The 16683-nt window shown below is 38.8% G+C and overlaps 2 protein-coding genes, 2 long non-coding RNA genes and 1 pseudogene across 7 annotated transcripts; 3 read left to right on the plus strand and 2 right to left on the minus strand.

The window, feature by feature from the left end:
* Positions 1–642: 642 nt before the first annotated feature.
* LOC107881001 (uncharacterized) lies at positions 643–2933 on the minus strand. 2 transcript variants are annotated; one of them, XR_016126199.1, is made up of 4 exons: positions 2124–2932; positions 1860–1905; positions 885–1397; positions 643–757 (listed from the first exon to the last, which is right to left on the minus strand). It is a non-coding gene; the product is annotated as an uncharacterized LOC107881001 (long non-coding RNA). The 2 variants fall into 2 exon arrangements; XR_016126198.1 differs by having other exon boundaries at positions 643–1397; positions 2124–2933.
* A 3433-nt stretch (positions 2934–6366) lies between these two features.
* LOC148918052 (uncharacterized) lies at positions 6367–7697 on the plus strand (annotated as a pseudogene).
* A 1905-nt stretch (positions 7698–9602) lies between these two features.
* On the plus strand, positions 9603–10556 carry LOC103329754 (BAG family molecular chaperone regulator 2). Its single transcript, XM_008232257.2, has 2 exons — positions 9603–9998; positions 10125–10556. Exons 1-2 carry the CDS (start codon positions 9710–9712, stop codon positions 10337–10339), a joined length of 504 nt encoding a protein of 167 aa, XP_008230479.1. The 5' UTR covers positions 9603–9709; the 3' UTR covers positions 10340–10556.
* A 2417-nt stretch (positions 10557–12973) lies between these two features.
* LOC107881006 (uncharacterized) lies at positions 12974–14085 on the plus strand. Of its 2 annotated transcripts, none has more exons than XR_001677733.2 (2): positions 12974–13540; positions 13629–14085. It is a non-coding gene; the product is annotated as an uncharacterized LOC107881006 (long non-coding RNA). The 2 variants fall into 2 exon arrangements; XR_016126082.1 differs by having other exon boundaries at positions 13734–14085.
* Positions 14086–14599: 514 nt separating this feature from the next.
* Positions 14600–16430, minus strand: LOC103329755 (CCT motif family protein). Of its 2 annotated transcripts, XM_008232258.2 has the most exons (3): positions 15431–16430; positions 14856–15047; positions 14600–14762 (listed from the first exon to the last, which is right to left on the minus strand). In XM_008232258.2, the coding sequence occupies exons 1-3, from the start codon at positions 16202–16204 to the stop codon at positions 14736–14738; spliced, it is 993 nt and encodes a 330-aa protein (XP_008230480.2). In that variant the 5' UTR covers positions 16205–16430; the 3' UTR covers positions 14600–14735. The 2 variants fall into 2 exon arrangements, with proteins under 2 accessions (XP_008230480.2, XP_088906462.1); XM_089050336.1 differs by lacking the exons at positions 14600–14762; positions 14856–15047 and adding an exon at positions 15054–15216 and having other exon boundaries at positions 15431–16429.
* Between the last annotated feature and the right edge of the window lie 253 nt (positions 16431–16683).

Genomic DNA, 16683 nt, shown 5'->3' on the forward strand with positions numbered 1-16683 from the left:
ATGGCTGAATTGATCTTCGAGTAAAGGTATAAAGCTACTCCCCTTGATGTGTTTGATTTGTTGGTAATACATAGAGATTTGAAGGTCAGTAACATTCTCTTGCATGAGAACATGAACCCCAAAATTTCAGATTTTGGATTGGCACATATCGTTCAAGGGACACGACATCTAACAAATACTCAAAAGGTGGTGGGAACATTGTAAGCATCATTCCTTTTCCTATAACATCACAACTCAGATTTCAAGAGAATTCCGAGAGTAACACTCCATTATGTTGAAGAAATTCACCCCGATGATACAAGTTTTTTCTTCTATTATTGTGCAATTTATTCACAAATTTAGTTATGTAGGAAGGAAGGCAGCATGCTTGTGCAATTTATTAACAAATTTATTTATTTTTCAATCAGAAGTAGGTATCCCTGTTTGATATTTTTGACATGTACTTTTACATGTTGAGTTGAGGAGCAAGCAAGTAGATCTCCACCCTCACCCCGGCCAAGTCATTGTTTGCCCCTAATAATTTAGTTTGACACTTCTATCTTAGTGTGTTACAGTCAGTGTCAAGCATAGCAAAATATATCCATCAGCATTCAGCAACACCACGCTATCTATCTGCTTGTGTATGAACAAATAATCGGTGTGAGATGTTCAAGAGTAATTGCCTCAAGTTATTAACTGTGCTGGAGTCCTTCATCTCTATTTGATTTCGAATCATGGCCACATCAAGTGAACTTGACCAAGTCTGCACTAATAGACTCTTCTCACCAATGCACCCCAAAAAAGGCAAATGCTTGTTAGACTAACAAAATCGAGAGAAATTGAGAGATATTCTGTACCACTTAACCTACTACAATATGAAAACTATGAAAGGATCCCTATCAAACCTGTACTCGAGTTGCCAGGTCGAGCAGGAAAAAGAATATCAGAATATCCTCATTAGCACTCTCGCTTCGCTCGGAGCTTGCACTGAACCACTGATCACCCCCTTTATACAGCCACCCAGGTTCCACCCTCACGCTCCTTTGTCTCGAGACTCTTGACATATCCCCGGTTACCTCCAAAGAACAAGCTTTGATGGCACAGGTGGCAGCTACCATGCCTTTCAATAGCAGAGCTTATCCGGGTTTCCTCATCAATGTGAAATGCTTCCTCCACGAAGGCATCGATCCACACAGCCCACCATTACGTGACGCAGTGAAAGTACTGAGTGACAGACCTTGCACCATGACTAGAATAGCCTAGAATTGTTCAAAGCTTTTATTTCTTTTACCAATTGTTCAAAGCTTTTGTAATAAATAGCCTAGAATTCCTCCAGATTTACAAAATTCGACACTAACTATGATCCCAACATGACAAAAATTGAATCGAGAACCATTCCTGTTACAGACTAATTGATCCTGCACAAAGGTTAACAACCAAGCAGACCCAATTAGCAACATTAAAATAGATTCTGTGGCAACATAAAAAGAGAAGCTGATTAGAGTGCCTCAAAATGCAGCTTTATGGACAACAGCAGTGGAATAGAAACTTAAACCTGAAAAGTGTCAGAATAGCAATATTGAACAGAGAAGCAGAAAATCTTAGGAAAAGAACTGATGTATTCATTCATTGATGATCAACACAGTACAGTCAATGGTCTTTATATTAGCTTATCAAAGCTTTGTATATCTGTTTCTAACTGTTTCTAACCTCCTAACCTCTCTAACTTCTTTAACAGAACACTCACTCTTTTGCTAAAAACTGTCTAACAGTCTTAACAATATTTCAACAACTCTCTTCTTCAATCTTCTGACATGTGGCAGAGTGAGGACCGTTGATATCTTTACAAAAAGGAATTGGGTCAAACAATTGAGTATTACCATATGCCACCAGAAAGTTGGGGTCTGCATGTACATCAACCAAAACCTGGAAAAGGATAAAGAAAGATAATTAGAAATCATATTGCGTGCAATGTGTTTTCGGACTCGGGAAACAGAAATAAAGGCAATCCTTGAGATTTCAAACTATACAGCATTGTTGCCCTCTCATTACTCTTCTTATTATTGATACTTAATTCACTTTAACATATCATAACAGAAGCATATGTTCAATTATATAATCAGCCTCGGGATGGGACATCAAACCTCAGTGAGCTTGGTAAGAGGGAGGGAGGAAGATGAGGGAGGAGAGAAGGGAGTTGTTGACTGTCATCTGTAGGAGCAGTGCAAGGAGTTTGACCTCATGGATTAAGGAACTTGAGGAATTAAAAATATTTTAGACATGAAACTGAGGGATGCACGCGAGATTAGATTCAGGAATGGAATTGAATTGGTAAATTCAAAAAAGTCGCTATTGGGTTGGTATGGTAACTTTAATAGGCAAAAAGCCTAGTCAGTTGTGCACATTAATACATGATGCATTCCCCTCTCGTGCCAATTGCAAATTGCAAATGAGATTATGTGCCTTTTCTTAATATAATAAAAGGTCTAAGTAATAAAACAGAAATAACTGACAGCGTCAATAACCACTTCCACTATAAGTATTAATTAAGGAGTATACACAACAGAACAGACACAGTGCAAAGCCTTGCACAGAGCAGAGGGCAACACAACAGACACAAAGGAAGAATCCAGCAGCTTTCAAAATTACAGGAAGATTACTGCATAAATGGCTCACACAATTTGAGCAGCACAAGCTTTGGCCATCCACAGCAAGACTCGAAATATTACAAGTTGAACACAGCACAGCCGTGAGAAGCTTTGCTCTCATTCCCAAAATCCTATCATTTCTGCACCTCCAGATATGATCCACAATCCCAGCCAGCCAGGCAAAGCCTTTTTTACTACATAACATAATGCACTTGTTTACCTTTCCACTGAGCAGCACAGCAGCCCAATTAACAAAGATGAGACCAGAAATGATCCCATATTCACCATGCACTCTAGAGTCCTATGTATCATCATCACAAAAGGAGCAATCAAAGAATTAGTGCTCATGAGATTCCAGCAAAACCTGACACAAAACCCACAATCTAATAGCCTATGGAGTCTATACAAGTGCTCATAAGTGCTAGACAAGGATTCTGTCAAGAGTTGCCCGCTTACCTTTGTTAGCTAACCAAAGGATGGAAAGCTCCTCCCTCAACATTATTGTTGCTAATTCACATCATCATAAAAGGCCAAGCTGTCATAGGCTCCCAAGCACAAGCAGTACTATGGAGTATAGAAATACATTCAGCAATTCTCCTAGAAATACATTGCAACTGTAAACAGCTTGGCTAAGATTTAGTGTTGATATGAGTTCTCCAATAGTCACTGCTGTCATTTCATTATCCTATTTAGGTACTGGAAGTGAGTAACCTTGAAACTATGGCTAGCTTTGTCATGATCCTAGACAAGCCCAGCAGAAAAGTATATGTTTCCGTATACATATTGTTCTGTTAACAAATTCAGTCGCACTAATTCCGCAGTGGGCAAAAACACCCATGCATGTGTGCAGAAACTCCTTAAACTCGATCAATCCCAGCAAAGGCCGGGATTTAAAAACAGCACAAGACCAGAGTGCCCAACAGTCATACTGGGAAACCATCATTGCTTGCAACTTCAGCTTGGCTGCAGTAAAGCTACCATGATCATAAACCCTGCCCCTAGCGCACACAGAGTTCATGAAGAAGTTCTTCAAGTGAAGTCTTGAAGAATTCTTAACCAAAGTAAACATTTTTCATCTCCGTTGGAGCAACATGGGCTATTGCCCACGTTTCGGGTTCAGGAAGGGGAAGAAGCGCAAGAGCAACACGGAGAAAGAGGTCGTGCAAGACGACAATATGCAAGCCTGAGGAGAATGTGGAATTGTCTTCTGGTCAGTTGATACGATATGATTCTCTCTCTCTTTCTTTTTTCTTCTTGGTTTTTCTTTCTTTTCTCTTTCTTTATTTTCCATTGGAACACCAGTTTGAGAATGCTATCAGTTTGTTTCCTGTCATTAAACTTCAGAGTCAAGACAGTGTTCTTGATTGTTTTGTGATTTGGGTCATGCTATAATATCGTAGTCAGTTGGCTTTTTAGATTTTGCGCCTTTAGCTCATCGCGGGTATTATAACTGAAAGCGAAAATGTTCTTGGAGTTTCTTGTTTTCTCAACTTGGGATTTTTGTTTTTCAAATTTACCAGTTACCACCTTCTGTTATCTGGTTTCAATTGAAAATGACATATTTTCTGAAATCCCAAGTTTCAATCTTTTCTGAAAATATTAAAAATATGGATTAGAACAAGTGTGCAAAAATATGCAATGTATTTCTAGGAGAATTGCTTAATGTATTTCTATACTCTATAGTACTGCTTGTGCTTGGGAGAAACTCAGAAATTCTAGGCCTATGACAGCTTGGGCTAATCTGTCTGATGCGAATTAGCAACAATAATGTTGAGGGAGGAGCTTTCCATCCTTTAGTTAGCTAACAAAGGTAAGCAGGCAACTCTTGACAGAATCCTTGTCTAGTACTTACGAGCACTTGTATAGACTCCATAGGCTATTAGATTTTGGGTTTTGTGTCCGGTTTTGCTGGAATCGCATGAGCACTAATTCTTTGATTGCTCCTTTTATGATGATGATACATAGTACTCTAGAGTGCACGGTGAATATGGGATCACTTCTGGTCGCATCTTTGTTAATTGGGCTGCGGTGCTGCTCAATGGAAAGGTAAACAAGTGCATTATGTTATGTAGTAAAAAAGCTTTGCCTGGCTGGCTGGGATTGTGGATCATATCTGGAGGTGGAGAAATGATAGGATTTTGGGAATGAGAACAAAGCTTGTCATGGCTGTGCTGCTCAAATTGTGTGAGCCATTTATGCAGTAATCTTCCTGTAATTTTGAAAGCTGCTGGAGTCTTCCTTTGTGTCTGTTGTGTTTCCCTCTGCTCTGTGCAAGGCTTTGCATTGTGTCTGCTCTGTTGTGTATACTACTTAATTAATACTTATAGTGGAAGTGGTTATTGACGTTGTCGGTTATTTCTGTTTTATCACTTAGAACTTGTATTATATTAAGAAAAGGCACATAATCTCATCACTTGCAATTTGCAATTTGTCTTGAAATATAATCCTGTTCTGCCTGATTTCTCTCACTGATTTGTTCATTCTGCCTGATTGATTCTCTGATTTGTTGATTCTGCCTGATTTGTTCTATTCTGCCTGATTTCTTAGAGCAGAAGTAATTTTTTATTTTCTGTTCTGTCTATTTTAAATGATGTAATGAGAACCATTAGATCATAGTCTAGGTGGATTCTCTAGCTTAGATTTGGTATGACACGTGTAAGCACCTAATAGGGTGACAGTTGTAATTCTGTTAGAAGAGAATCACATTTCTCTCCTGACGGACACACTATGTAAGCTGCAGATTGTAAGAATTCAATAGAACAGTGCCTTCCTCATTTTCTCTTCATTCTCTCTAGCTGAAATCTCCAGAAAATACATCTCTTCCTAATCGGAAAATACATATACAAACTAAGAATTCTAACAATTTGCACGAGAGGGGAATGCATCATGTATTAATTTGCACAACTGACTAGGCTTTTTGCCTATTAAAGTTACCATACCAACCCAATGGCGACTTTTTTTGAATTTACCAATTCCATTCCTGAATCCAATCTCGCATGCATTCCTCAGTTTCATGTCAAAAGATCATCTGAAGAAATCTACATTACAGAGGTAAGGCATGCATTCTTCCAGTATCATTGTTCAAACAATGATATATCCAGTATCACAGATTGCGAGCTAACCCAGAGGGTTAAGAGAGAGAGAGAGAGATGCAATTCATTTGTGTAAGCAAAAAACGAAATTTTGATGGATTTATCTGAATCAGTATTTGATTGTTATATTTGCCAAATCAGGAAAAGTCAAAGTAACAACAAAGTTCTTTAAATTGACTGATACTACTGAGACTTCAAGAGACACTCTTCAAGAATATATATATATATATATATATATATATATTAAGAATTTTGTCGTCAGGGCCTGTTTTCCAATTTTCAGAGCCTGTTACAATTCAGAGCCTGTTTTCCAATTTTCTGAGTCATTGTAGGATAAATATATATTATATTAAGAATTTTGCATAAAGATAATTATATCAGAAACCGTCTGAAATATAAAGAGAGGAATTTTACATAGGTTCCCAGCATTTGGCATGAAATTCTGTACAAATTCTTATAACCTTTCCACGGAAGCACCATTGTCAATGTGACCATGTTGTTCATTTAAGATTTCCATAGTTTCAACAAAGTCAACACCATTGTTCCACTTTTCAGGTCCACCAAGAAGCACAACATCCAAATGCATCCCAGGGACAAGGTATATTTTGTCCAACTTTACCAGGAACAAGAAGGATGCCAAGTATTTGATGGCATATGAAGGTGTCGGTGTTGATGGAGGGAGGAGTAATGGCTTGGCTGTGTCTCAAGATGGGCTTGAGGGATTGGACAAGACATGGCTGTGTGCCTGTGTCTTCGGATTGATGTAGTTACAACGAGGAAGCATGCATATAAATTAATCTACCTCTCATACGTACTCTGTCAATGGAACTTGTCTCTCTCAATTTTCTGAGATCCTTCCTCTTTTATCAAGACGGAACATAGATGAAAATAGGAACACACAATAAAGTTTCATTAGAGCCAACATCTAACAACTGCTTCACCTGATTGAACACTCACATCAACATGGTCAAAGGGTCTGGTGCTTGAGTTTGGTCACAAAGTGTCTTGGGACAGTGCAGAAGTTGGGTCACCAGTAGTGAAAAGGTTCATTGGGAACAATGAAGAAAGGTGGTGGTACTTGTGGTACGTACCATGGAAGGTCTGTTGAAATGTAATCCTTCAGCTGCTTTCTTATAGCCGAAGTCACCAAGCATTATTCCTCATTCCTTACGTCTATTTTATATGTGATGTAATTAGAACCATTGGATCATAGTCCAGATGGATTCTCTAGCTTAGATTTGGTATGACAAGTGTAAGCACCTCATAGGGTGACAGCTGTACGTAATTCGGTTAGAGAAGAATCACTCTTCTCTCTCAGCTACCGAGCACACTATGTAAGCCAACTGTTTGTGAAAATGCGATAGAACAGTCTCCTCTCCTTCTCTTGCAAAATCTTCAGGTTATACAAAACCTTCATAACCTAAAAATACAAAACAACCATAGAATTCTAACAAGGTCGTCTAATTAATACCGATACTTCTGATTCCATTGGACTTGCAGTTTCAAGCAATGGGATTCAATGGGCTAGAGGAGCTGCACATGTCATGTCAAATGGAGAAGCCGATGGGTTGGTAATGAATTGCAGTGAAAACTGGTACTCACAGCATTAGGCCTTCGCATATGGTCATCATGTCCAATCCAATGCACAGCTCAGTCTACTGGCTTTACAATATGAACAAGTGGGTGAAATGCCTACGTAAGTCACTACCAGGGTTGGCTTGCAGCCAAGACGGTAGGAACTGGGCTAGAATTGAAGGGAATCATCACACTGGAGCTTTGCTAATGATCGGTGTCGTAGGTTCAGTTCAGCCACTGATTGGGATCCTCTATTTATTTCTTCACCTCAAGTTGAGGTGCATACTATACTAGTGACGATCTGAGAATGTATTACTATTCATTTGATGCGAAAATCAAATGCTTTGCTGTTGGGGTTGCGAGATCCAGAGATGGGATCAGGTGGGTGAAGAGTTGGGGATGAAGAGTCAAAGAAGGGCCGGCTTTTCGGCCGTTCGATGAGAATTAATAATGTGCCCAAGATCCTAATAAAACAATGACATCTTTTTTATTATTACAGTAATAATAATACAAAGAACAAGAAGGGTGTGTCAGTGATAATGTTTGGAAAATAAATAAATAATATTGAATAGCAAGCAGAGCAGCCCATGCCATGCATGGAAGCTAGCTAGCTAGGAACTCTATAATTGTGTTGTGAGACTTAAAATGACCGTTGATGCGCATAAGATCTCTTACCTATATCTTTCCCACGGGCATGCCAACAAGAAGCATATCTTATGGGGTGCGTCAAAGAATCAATCTTGTGCTGCATGCAATTTTTTCTTTCCATTGTTTTTTTGTTTTTTCCTTTTTGGGCTTTGCTTTTTTTTTTTTTTTTTTGGGTATTTTGCATGAGCATGCCTAGCTAGCTCGATCGGTATCAAATCATCACAGCTCCCTAATTAAGGGTAATCTCTCACCAAATCTGTATCATTTTAAGATTGAGCGATAGTGTTCTAATAAATTCATATTGATATTATGAGAATTTGAAAGAAGAATCAGAGTGTAGGCTGCAGCAGCTATATAGCTAGGCATTTAAAAAGGCAAAAATACAAGTGACTAAATGATCAACTGTAACGGTGCCTTTTAGCCCATACCATAAGCCTATAGGAGAGTAGAGGGCCCATTTCACATGTTTTTAAATCTTACATTACTTTAGAGTGTATATATGCAAAACTATGCATGATACGTTGTATATATATTGGTTCTCCAAAGTCCATACCTAATATTTCTTCTTCTACGATAATGTTACATGTGGAGTGTCCTTTGTCGCCAAACCTCTTGTACAAATTTATTTTCTCTTTATCCTCCTTACTACCATGTGCTGGTGATATGGAGATCAATTTTTCAATCTCGTGAATGTCTACACCAATAGGAATTATTGGTCGTTGGCTAGCCAAGTAGACTACCTTCTCAACTGCAAGCGGGAGAAGAAACCTTATCTCTAATAGAGCACTCCCCGTAAAACTCCTAGTTACATTTCTCAAATAGAAAATTAGTAATAAAATCAAGAGGTTATTCAAACTCAATGATGTCTTCTTTGTTCCAATTTGAGCTACTTATCCTTTAATTTTGGAGGATCATTTTAAAAGAATTTGGCTAGCTAGCCATATATTCTGTGAATTGGACGACGAAATATTCAATGTTAAGAAATTGGACATGGTTGAGAGAGAGAGAGAGAGAGAGAGAGAGAAATGCGTAATTATTTAAGGTCTCTCCCATGTGGATTGATACCCTAGAGAGATTAGCCAACCACCCTTAGGAAAAGTAAACCCAAAAGAAATCTTAAACACCCACCTAACTAAACATAAAAACCCAACCAAAATCACAAATTACAGATGAAGACGAAATAAAAGAAAAGCTAGCTTCACTCATTTCTTAATTTAATGTAACATATATTCCATTCCATGCCACATTAATTTCAGATCTATTAACATGCTAATTAAATCGCATCAATCTAAGATGCTTATTCAAAATTCAGTTGTAATGCATCCAAAACATACAAAAATTTCTCCGGTTATAGGCTATGCCATCATATATATAATTTGTGAAAGACAAATCAATTGAGCCATTGATTTTGTGTTTGGTCCGCCAATCAAGCAAGCGTGTTCCTCAGCACCCACCCCCATGTGCCCTTGGCTTTCCTTCCATAAAAATAAGCAAGGAAAAACTATGCCCATATTGTCACCCCTGTGGCATCCTCTCATTGGCCACCCACTCTTGTGAGTCTTTACTTTTTGCAACACACCTTCGGGCGGCTTGTACTTTAGCGATGCGCTTATTTAATTTGTCCTTGTCGAATGCTTGTTATATTATATAAGTAGCCAACCCCTTGGCATTTCAGCTGGGCTGAGTTGAGTTGAGTTGAGTTGAGTTGAGAGAGAAAGCAAAGGCTAAAGAGGTTAATTCAGAAAAAGCAGAGAGGAATTAATCAACATGATTAAGTTGAGGTCAAAGAGGTTTTGCAGAAGCTTTAGCAGCTGTAAGCTCATTAGCAGTAATAATAACAAGATTAAAGCTGCTGCTTCTGCTGATCAAAGTAAGGAGTTTGGAGGAGCCACTAATAACAATGGTGAAATCAAATGGGAGCTTCGACCAGGAGGCATGCTTGTTCAAAGGAGAGAGACTGCGGCTGAAAGCAGTGCTGGAGAGGTCTTGATCACAGTTAGAGTCTCAGCTGTGTCCCATTGCCATGACATCTCCATTGAAGCTACTTCAACATTTGGTAATGAAGCTCTCTCTCTCTCTCTCCCTCTCCTATGTGTATATATGCACAAAATTATGAGGAAATCAAGTAAACAAGTGGTAATTAGAATTGGGTTTTGATGAATTAATTTGTTAATATCTGCAGGCGAATTAAAGATGATATTGTCACTGGTGACTGGCATGGAGGCAAGAGAGCAGAGGCTGCTTTACAAAGGGAAACAGAGAGAGGATGGTGAATATCTACACATGGCGGGTGTTAGAGACAAGGACAAAGTGCTTTTGCTCCAAGATCCAGCCATCAAGGCAATGAAGCTTCATGGAATCGGAACTTCTACGACGTGTCGTACGATTAGTGTATGAACGACTTGCTGATCTTTAATTAATCTCTGTTCATTAATTACTAACCAGTAAAAATTCAAAAAGTTTGTAAGTTTGGCTCAAATTAATTTGCCTTCCTCATGACCTTGGCTAGCTAGACATATATTATATTAAAAATGTTAGCTAATAGCTAGGGGACTTCTTGGTGTGTCCTTTTAAGCGTTGTAATGGCTGATGGAACGGAGTTTAGTTTGCCCTACATCTACTGTGTTTATAAAAATTAGGGTTGATTTCATGTTTCTATTTGGTTTTGTCCGAAGGGCAGTCAAACTCAAAATTATGATTTTTTTTTTTTTCCTCTTTTTAAGTTTCAAATTCAATTGTAATATAAATTTCCCACGCGTGCGCGCTGGCACAAAAAATTATGCAAAGTAAAGCACCAAAGCTATAGCTTTTAAAAAGTGCTTGTAAAGTTTGGACATTTTTAATTGCTGCAACCATCTGAAAGTTGAAAGTAAAAGCTATCCACATATCTAAGTTCCTGATCAGTCTGGATTGGTTGAGCTTAAAGTGATTTCCATTGAGGACAATGCTAGGTATACTATATTTATATGTTGTATTGTGTACCACCTCTTTATTATAAGTGGCATTACCCTTCCTTTTAATGCTCAGACCGAATTATAAATGCTTAAGGGTATACTAGTGATTTGCCCTCTGAGCTTGTATCTAACTTTCAATTGAGCCTCATCCTTTTTTTAGAAAATTAAGGATATTAATTTCTTTTTTTCACCAATTTCCCCCATACCGTCTAAATTCTCAAAATTTCATCTAATTTACAGTTAAATCATTTTAAAAAATTATTTTTTTGGAAAAAATTGAAGAAAAAAAGTAAACCTAATGCCAACCCCTTCCATCTCCTCCCTTCCTCCTCCCATTCCCCCATGACCACCATCCTTTACTCCCATACCAATCCCCTACCCCCACAGACCCTTCCCCCCACCTCCCCATTTTGTATGTTCATTCCCGTTCTGTATTTTGGTCTCTTTTCTTTTTATTTTGGGGACGATTTAATTTGCAGTTTTTATATATATAATAATGTTAAAAAGAAGTATAACTAAATCAACAATTCCTACATTTTTTTGGTATTATTATTTGCTCTCCTCCTGTTTTTCTTCTCCTCCCATTCCCCCATGACCACCACCCTCCACTCCCAAACCAATCCCCCACCCCACAGACCCATGCCCTCACTTCATCCCTTCTGTTTTTTAAACCCCTTCCCCAGTTCGCCACCCCCCTCCCGTTTGGGTTTTCTTCGTCTACACCTGCACAGAGAGAGAGAGAGAGAGTATTATTTGAATTTTCTGGTTTTCACTTTATTTATTACTTATTTTTAATGTACAAAATGACCATTTTGCCCTCATGTTTAACGACAAATTAGACAAAATGATGCAGATTTATACGGCATGGGGGAAATTAGAGAAAAAAAGAAGTTCATATTCTTAATTTTCTTTCTAAAAAAATGATAGAGAGTCCATTGAAAATTATGGACAAGTTCATGGGGTCAATCACTAGTATGCCCAATGTTTAAAGCATAAAGTAATTATGATTAGATTAAAGAAGAGAGTGCTGGGTGAGGCCCATTCTATAGCTAATCTTTGTCGAGAATAAATAAAAAAACATTCTTTTTGTGCGAACTATGTATTGCAGTGCAGGGAAGCAACTTCATAAGTTTTTGGCTTTTGGCAGGCAAGTGGCCGGCAGCCACCAGCAGAATGATTTCTAACTAAACATTGTTTACTTTGTTTTAGATGGGATTGTTACTGATTAGACAATGCCATTTGGTTTGGTCCATCCATGTCCCAATGCATTCATTCTGATTCATTCAACCAGAAACACAAACCAACCATCATTCAGTTCAAAGCAAAGAGGCTACGCACTCACTTTGATTTATATTATACAAATCAGACATGACACACATCAAACATTTATATATTGTCACATACTTAATTATTTGTGCAACTCTTGATTAATTAGCTTCAATCTGAATGACCCTTCTTGGAGGTTTCTGAACCTCATGCTTTAGAATTACAACACAAGTTCTAAATGTTGGGCTAGAATAGAAGGAATCATCTAATCTCAGTAAGCTAGGCTCATGCATCCCTGGCCCAGAGGTAGATGGACGAAAACACGAGATAAGGCCCACGTCAATATAAATTTGGGGATTTTGCAATACGGTATACGGACGATAACTAGTTGGTCTTAATTAGCAACTCTGAATATTATGAGTTAAGCGCTACATTGACCTCAACCTTGGTGTCTCTTAAGATAACATCTTTTGCATTTTCAACCTTTTCATTGATCAAGGCAATCTAACATGTATAGGTTTTATAAAGATGAGATCTCTCAAATCTCTGTTTGATTTTAATAATAATTGGATGCATGAATGTCTTCCTATCTTTCTACTTTTCTCATAAGGTAAAATATGTGCTATCCTTGCTACATATATCTCATGATTATCCTCTAATGATTTTTTCTTTTCTTCTAAGTTTTAAATACAGTGCCACATAAACAATGATGTCATATATATCAGAGACTATAATAATTTACAGTAACTTGGTCCTCTATATTAATATATTATAGAGTAAGTCAAGATGAATGGACAAGAAGCAACCTAGAAGACCCGTCATTGCTTCAGTAACGTGATGTGGTTGTTATCATAAAGTAGAAAAAGATATTTTTGTGTTCCAATCAAATCATTTAATTATCCACCGGTGTTCCTGGAACACTAAGTCTTTGTTTATCCCAGAATCAAATTCGCAACAAAAAGACAAGGCGGCCGCCAGCAGCAGCCTTAGCTTCCATGGAAAAGCTTCAGAGGCTTAATTAGCAAAACGAGCACGATGTTGTGGTTGACAGAAGATAGAGAGCACAAATGAACATATACACCCAGTCACCCAGATCCAGGAAAATGATTGTGTATGATCAGTTTTGTGCTCTCTTTTCTTCTGTCAACATATTATATATATTATGATCTTCCTGCAGTTCCAGTTCCAGATATATGCAGATATGCCCTTCGTTACCGATGCTATATATTCTTCTTATATAATATGATCTTCCAATGAAGGTAAGAGTTAGTGATTACATGTATATACATATAAAGTCTCACGATCTTAGAGATTACATGTATATATAAGCTCAGATTAATTGCACGGAGCAGCAATTCTTTCTTGGCTCAAGCTCAAGGTACGCAATCAGATATTTTAATTTTATTTGTCTAGCTGCTTGTGCTTGGTGGTCACCATTAACATGGAACATGTACATGTAATGACAGCATGCTTACCCAAAAAGCTAGAGAAGTTAATTTTAAGGTGAAGCATGCGACCAGCTAGCTTAACATGACAGTTGAACAAATAATAAACTAATAAATTTCTGTCAGTGCAATGCAATGGATGATGGGGTTGGAGCTCAGCTGGGTCAAAACACAACACGTACGTTCTTGTTCTTGAGGAGCAGCAACGTTGTTTGAACTTTGCTACAGATAATGAATGCTGCTGCAAGGGGTTGCCAGATCTCTCTAGTTTGTTGGTTTTCATACTTTGGGAAATGTTGTCTTTGGATTCTATAACTATCAATTAATGGGGAGAGAGGCTTCTTCCCTTTTTCTATCGATCAATCTATCAATCAAGGCTTTTTCTTTTTCTTTTTCCTTTTTTGGTCGAAGATCAATCAAGGCTATATGTATATATATCACACAGTTAGTCATTCAGTCACATGATCGGTTCACTGTTCATCCATCTTATCTTAATTGGTTTTACAGAATCTCTTCTTCTTGTTTCTTGCTCTTAACTCTCTTCTCTGGTGTGGACTGATTCATTGGGGAGTGTGCATGCATGCTAGCTATAGCTACATCTATATCTATCTATAGGAGGACTGCACTTGCATCATACATCAACATAGACAGAAACCTTATAAATTACAACCAACCAGATTCCAGAAGAATACAGTTTATAAATTTGTAAATCATTTTGTTATTTTTTTTTCTTTCTTTTACATCTGAATTTGGCAATTGCATGCTTAGACAGCTACATATATAAACAACATTTCATTTATAGGTTAATGTCGCATTGGGATTGTGATGATCATATGTATATTTTGTGTATGATACGATTTGATTTGTGCATACATATATATATATAAATATGCAAGAAACATATTCCTCTCTCTCTCTCTCTCTCTCTCTCTCTCTCTCTCTCTCTCTCTCTCGCAAGCGCAACGTAATTAACAATTAGGTAGCAAAATAGATTAGGAAGAGAAACAAAAAAGACTTGCAGTGGTAATAGATAGTTGAAGCACCAAAAACCTATCTATCCTCTTGGAATCTAGCTAGCTAATATTCTGCATGTCGCTCGCTCGTATTCTCTACGCTTTGATTAAAACTTCAACTTCTCTTCTTCACGAATCGACCCTGCAGTTACGTTACATTGTGCAACAAATACTAAAATTAGTTATCCTAATTCCTAATTAATTTATAAGCGGAGGAGGAGGGAGTAGAGTATACCTTCATACGGGGTCGTTTTTCGGCATTGAGCTTTCGAACTTGGTATCGGATCCGCTTAGAGAAAAGCCTGTTTTGCCTTTTTTCCTTGTATCTCAATACACTCGCCTCTCTTTGAGTTTTCCCCATCTTCGTTTTCAGGCTCTCATCCTCTCCTCCTGGGACCCTCCATAAATTCCCATCACATCCCTCAACCTGAGCTCCATCCATGACAAATTTACACGTTACAACAACAACTTACAAACTGAAAATAATGTTTGGCAAGTTGGGGCATTGGCCCATATTGCCCATAGCTAGCCCCAGCTGGGCAATGTGCTGCACTGCACTAGGGTCCAAATTAAAATGCAACAGCTGGTAGGTTCCACTTCCATTCCATCCACCAAGCAAGTAAACCAACCAAATTGGAAATGAAATGAATAATACTTAGATTCAATCAAAACGCAAAAAAGATATGAATTAATGCATCACATTAATTTCATAAACATAAAAAATTATCAAGTTTAAGGTGATATCAGAAACAGGACATCATTACCCAAATGAATAGCAAAAACAAAGACGAAGGAGAAAAAGTTTCTTACATTGGGAGTGTTATCATGGAGCTGAAAAAGCTGGTCAGGAACAGTCTGTGGTGGGTCCCCATCAATGCAAAGTGGGCCCTTATCAGACCAAGCATTCAAGATCTCCTCATAATCAAGCTTCAAAGCCAAGGTCCCGCTCCTCCACCGTACCTCCACGTCACGACGAGGCTCCTCCTCCTTCTTGTCCACCAGCTCCGAGTAGCACACCCACTTCTCCACGCTTGTCTCCCTCTCTCTGCTCCTCATCGCCGTCCGTACAATGTTATAGTAGGCGTAGGTGGAAAACGACTCTTGGTCCTCTCGGTCAGATGACATTGTGGTGGTTGTCGAGGTGGAGGTCGTGGCGGTGGAGGTGGATGTGAGGAGGCCGTTGAGGGTGGCTCCGCCTTCTGAGTGGAAGAGCAAGGCCACGTTGTCGTCCTGCATGTCGGCTTTGTCTTGGTGGTCGACAAGGTTTCCCGGGTGGAGTGGGAAGAGGTTGAGCTGGTGGCGTTGACCGGCGGTCATTGTATTTGTAGTGGTCGAATCTGATACTGTGTAATAATCTTGGTCGTGATCATGCTTGGGGAGCGAGAGTTGGGATCGGAGGCTTAAGAACTTGGGCTTCCTGGTCTTGGTTCTGGATTTGCGGTGAGCTGCTGCCCGGTCTGTGGAGGTTTCTTGTTGTTCTTCCTTGATGATATTATGAATCATAGAGCTGGTTTGCACAGGATCATCATCATGACAAGTAGGAGTAGCAGAAGGAGGAAGAGGTGGACTCTTCTTGTTGCACATCTCTCTCTCTTTCTCCTAAAAAAACTGTTGCTTTCTGTGACTTGACTGCTAAACCTAGTTAGGTTGCGGGGGAAGGGAAGAAAATGAATTAAAGGGGCGAATAGGAGATAAAAAGAAAGGGCATGGCATGGGAAAGTGGTTTTGGCGAGGAGGCAGCAAAGACAGACAGACAGAGAGAGGAGGCAGCAGCAGCTTGAACCCGCTGGGGAAATATTAAATTAAGTTGAGCTAAGCAAAGCATTGGGAAAAGGGTACTCTTCACTTCCTGATCGGTATCCAGAGGATTGATAGTGACAGAGTGCGCTTTATGCCACGTGGGATGTGAGGATTGGGTGGAGGGTTGGATTGTGCTGTGTTATCCAGATTACATTTTGCTGTAGTAGATAGACGATCATGATCATGGGATGATAGGATGATAGGATGAAAGGATGAAGGGATGAAGATGGGTCGGGTTGTGTACAATTTTGACCCAATCAGTG

This window comes from Prunus mume, linkage group LG4, assembly GCF_029339155.1.
Source record: "Prunus mume cultivar Tortuosa linkage group LG4, ASM2933915v1, whole genome shotgun sequence".
NCBI classification, from domain to species: Eukaryota; Viridiplantae; Streptophyta; class Magnoliopsida; order Rosales; family Rosaceae; genus Prunus; species Prunus mume.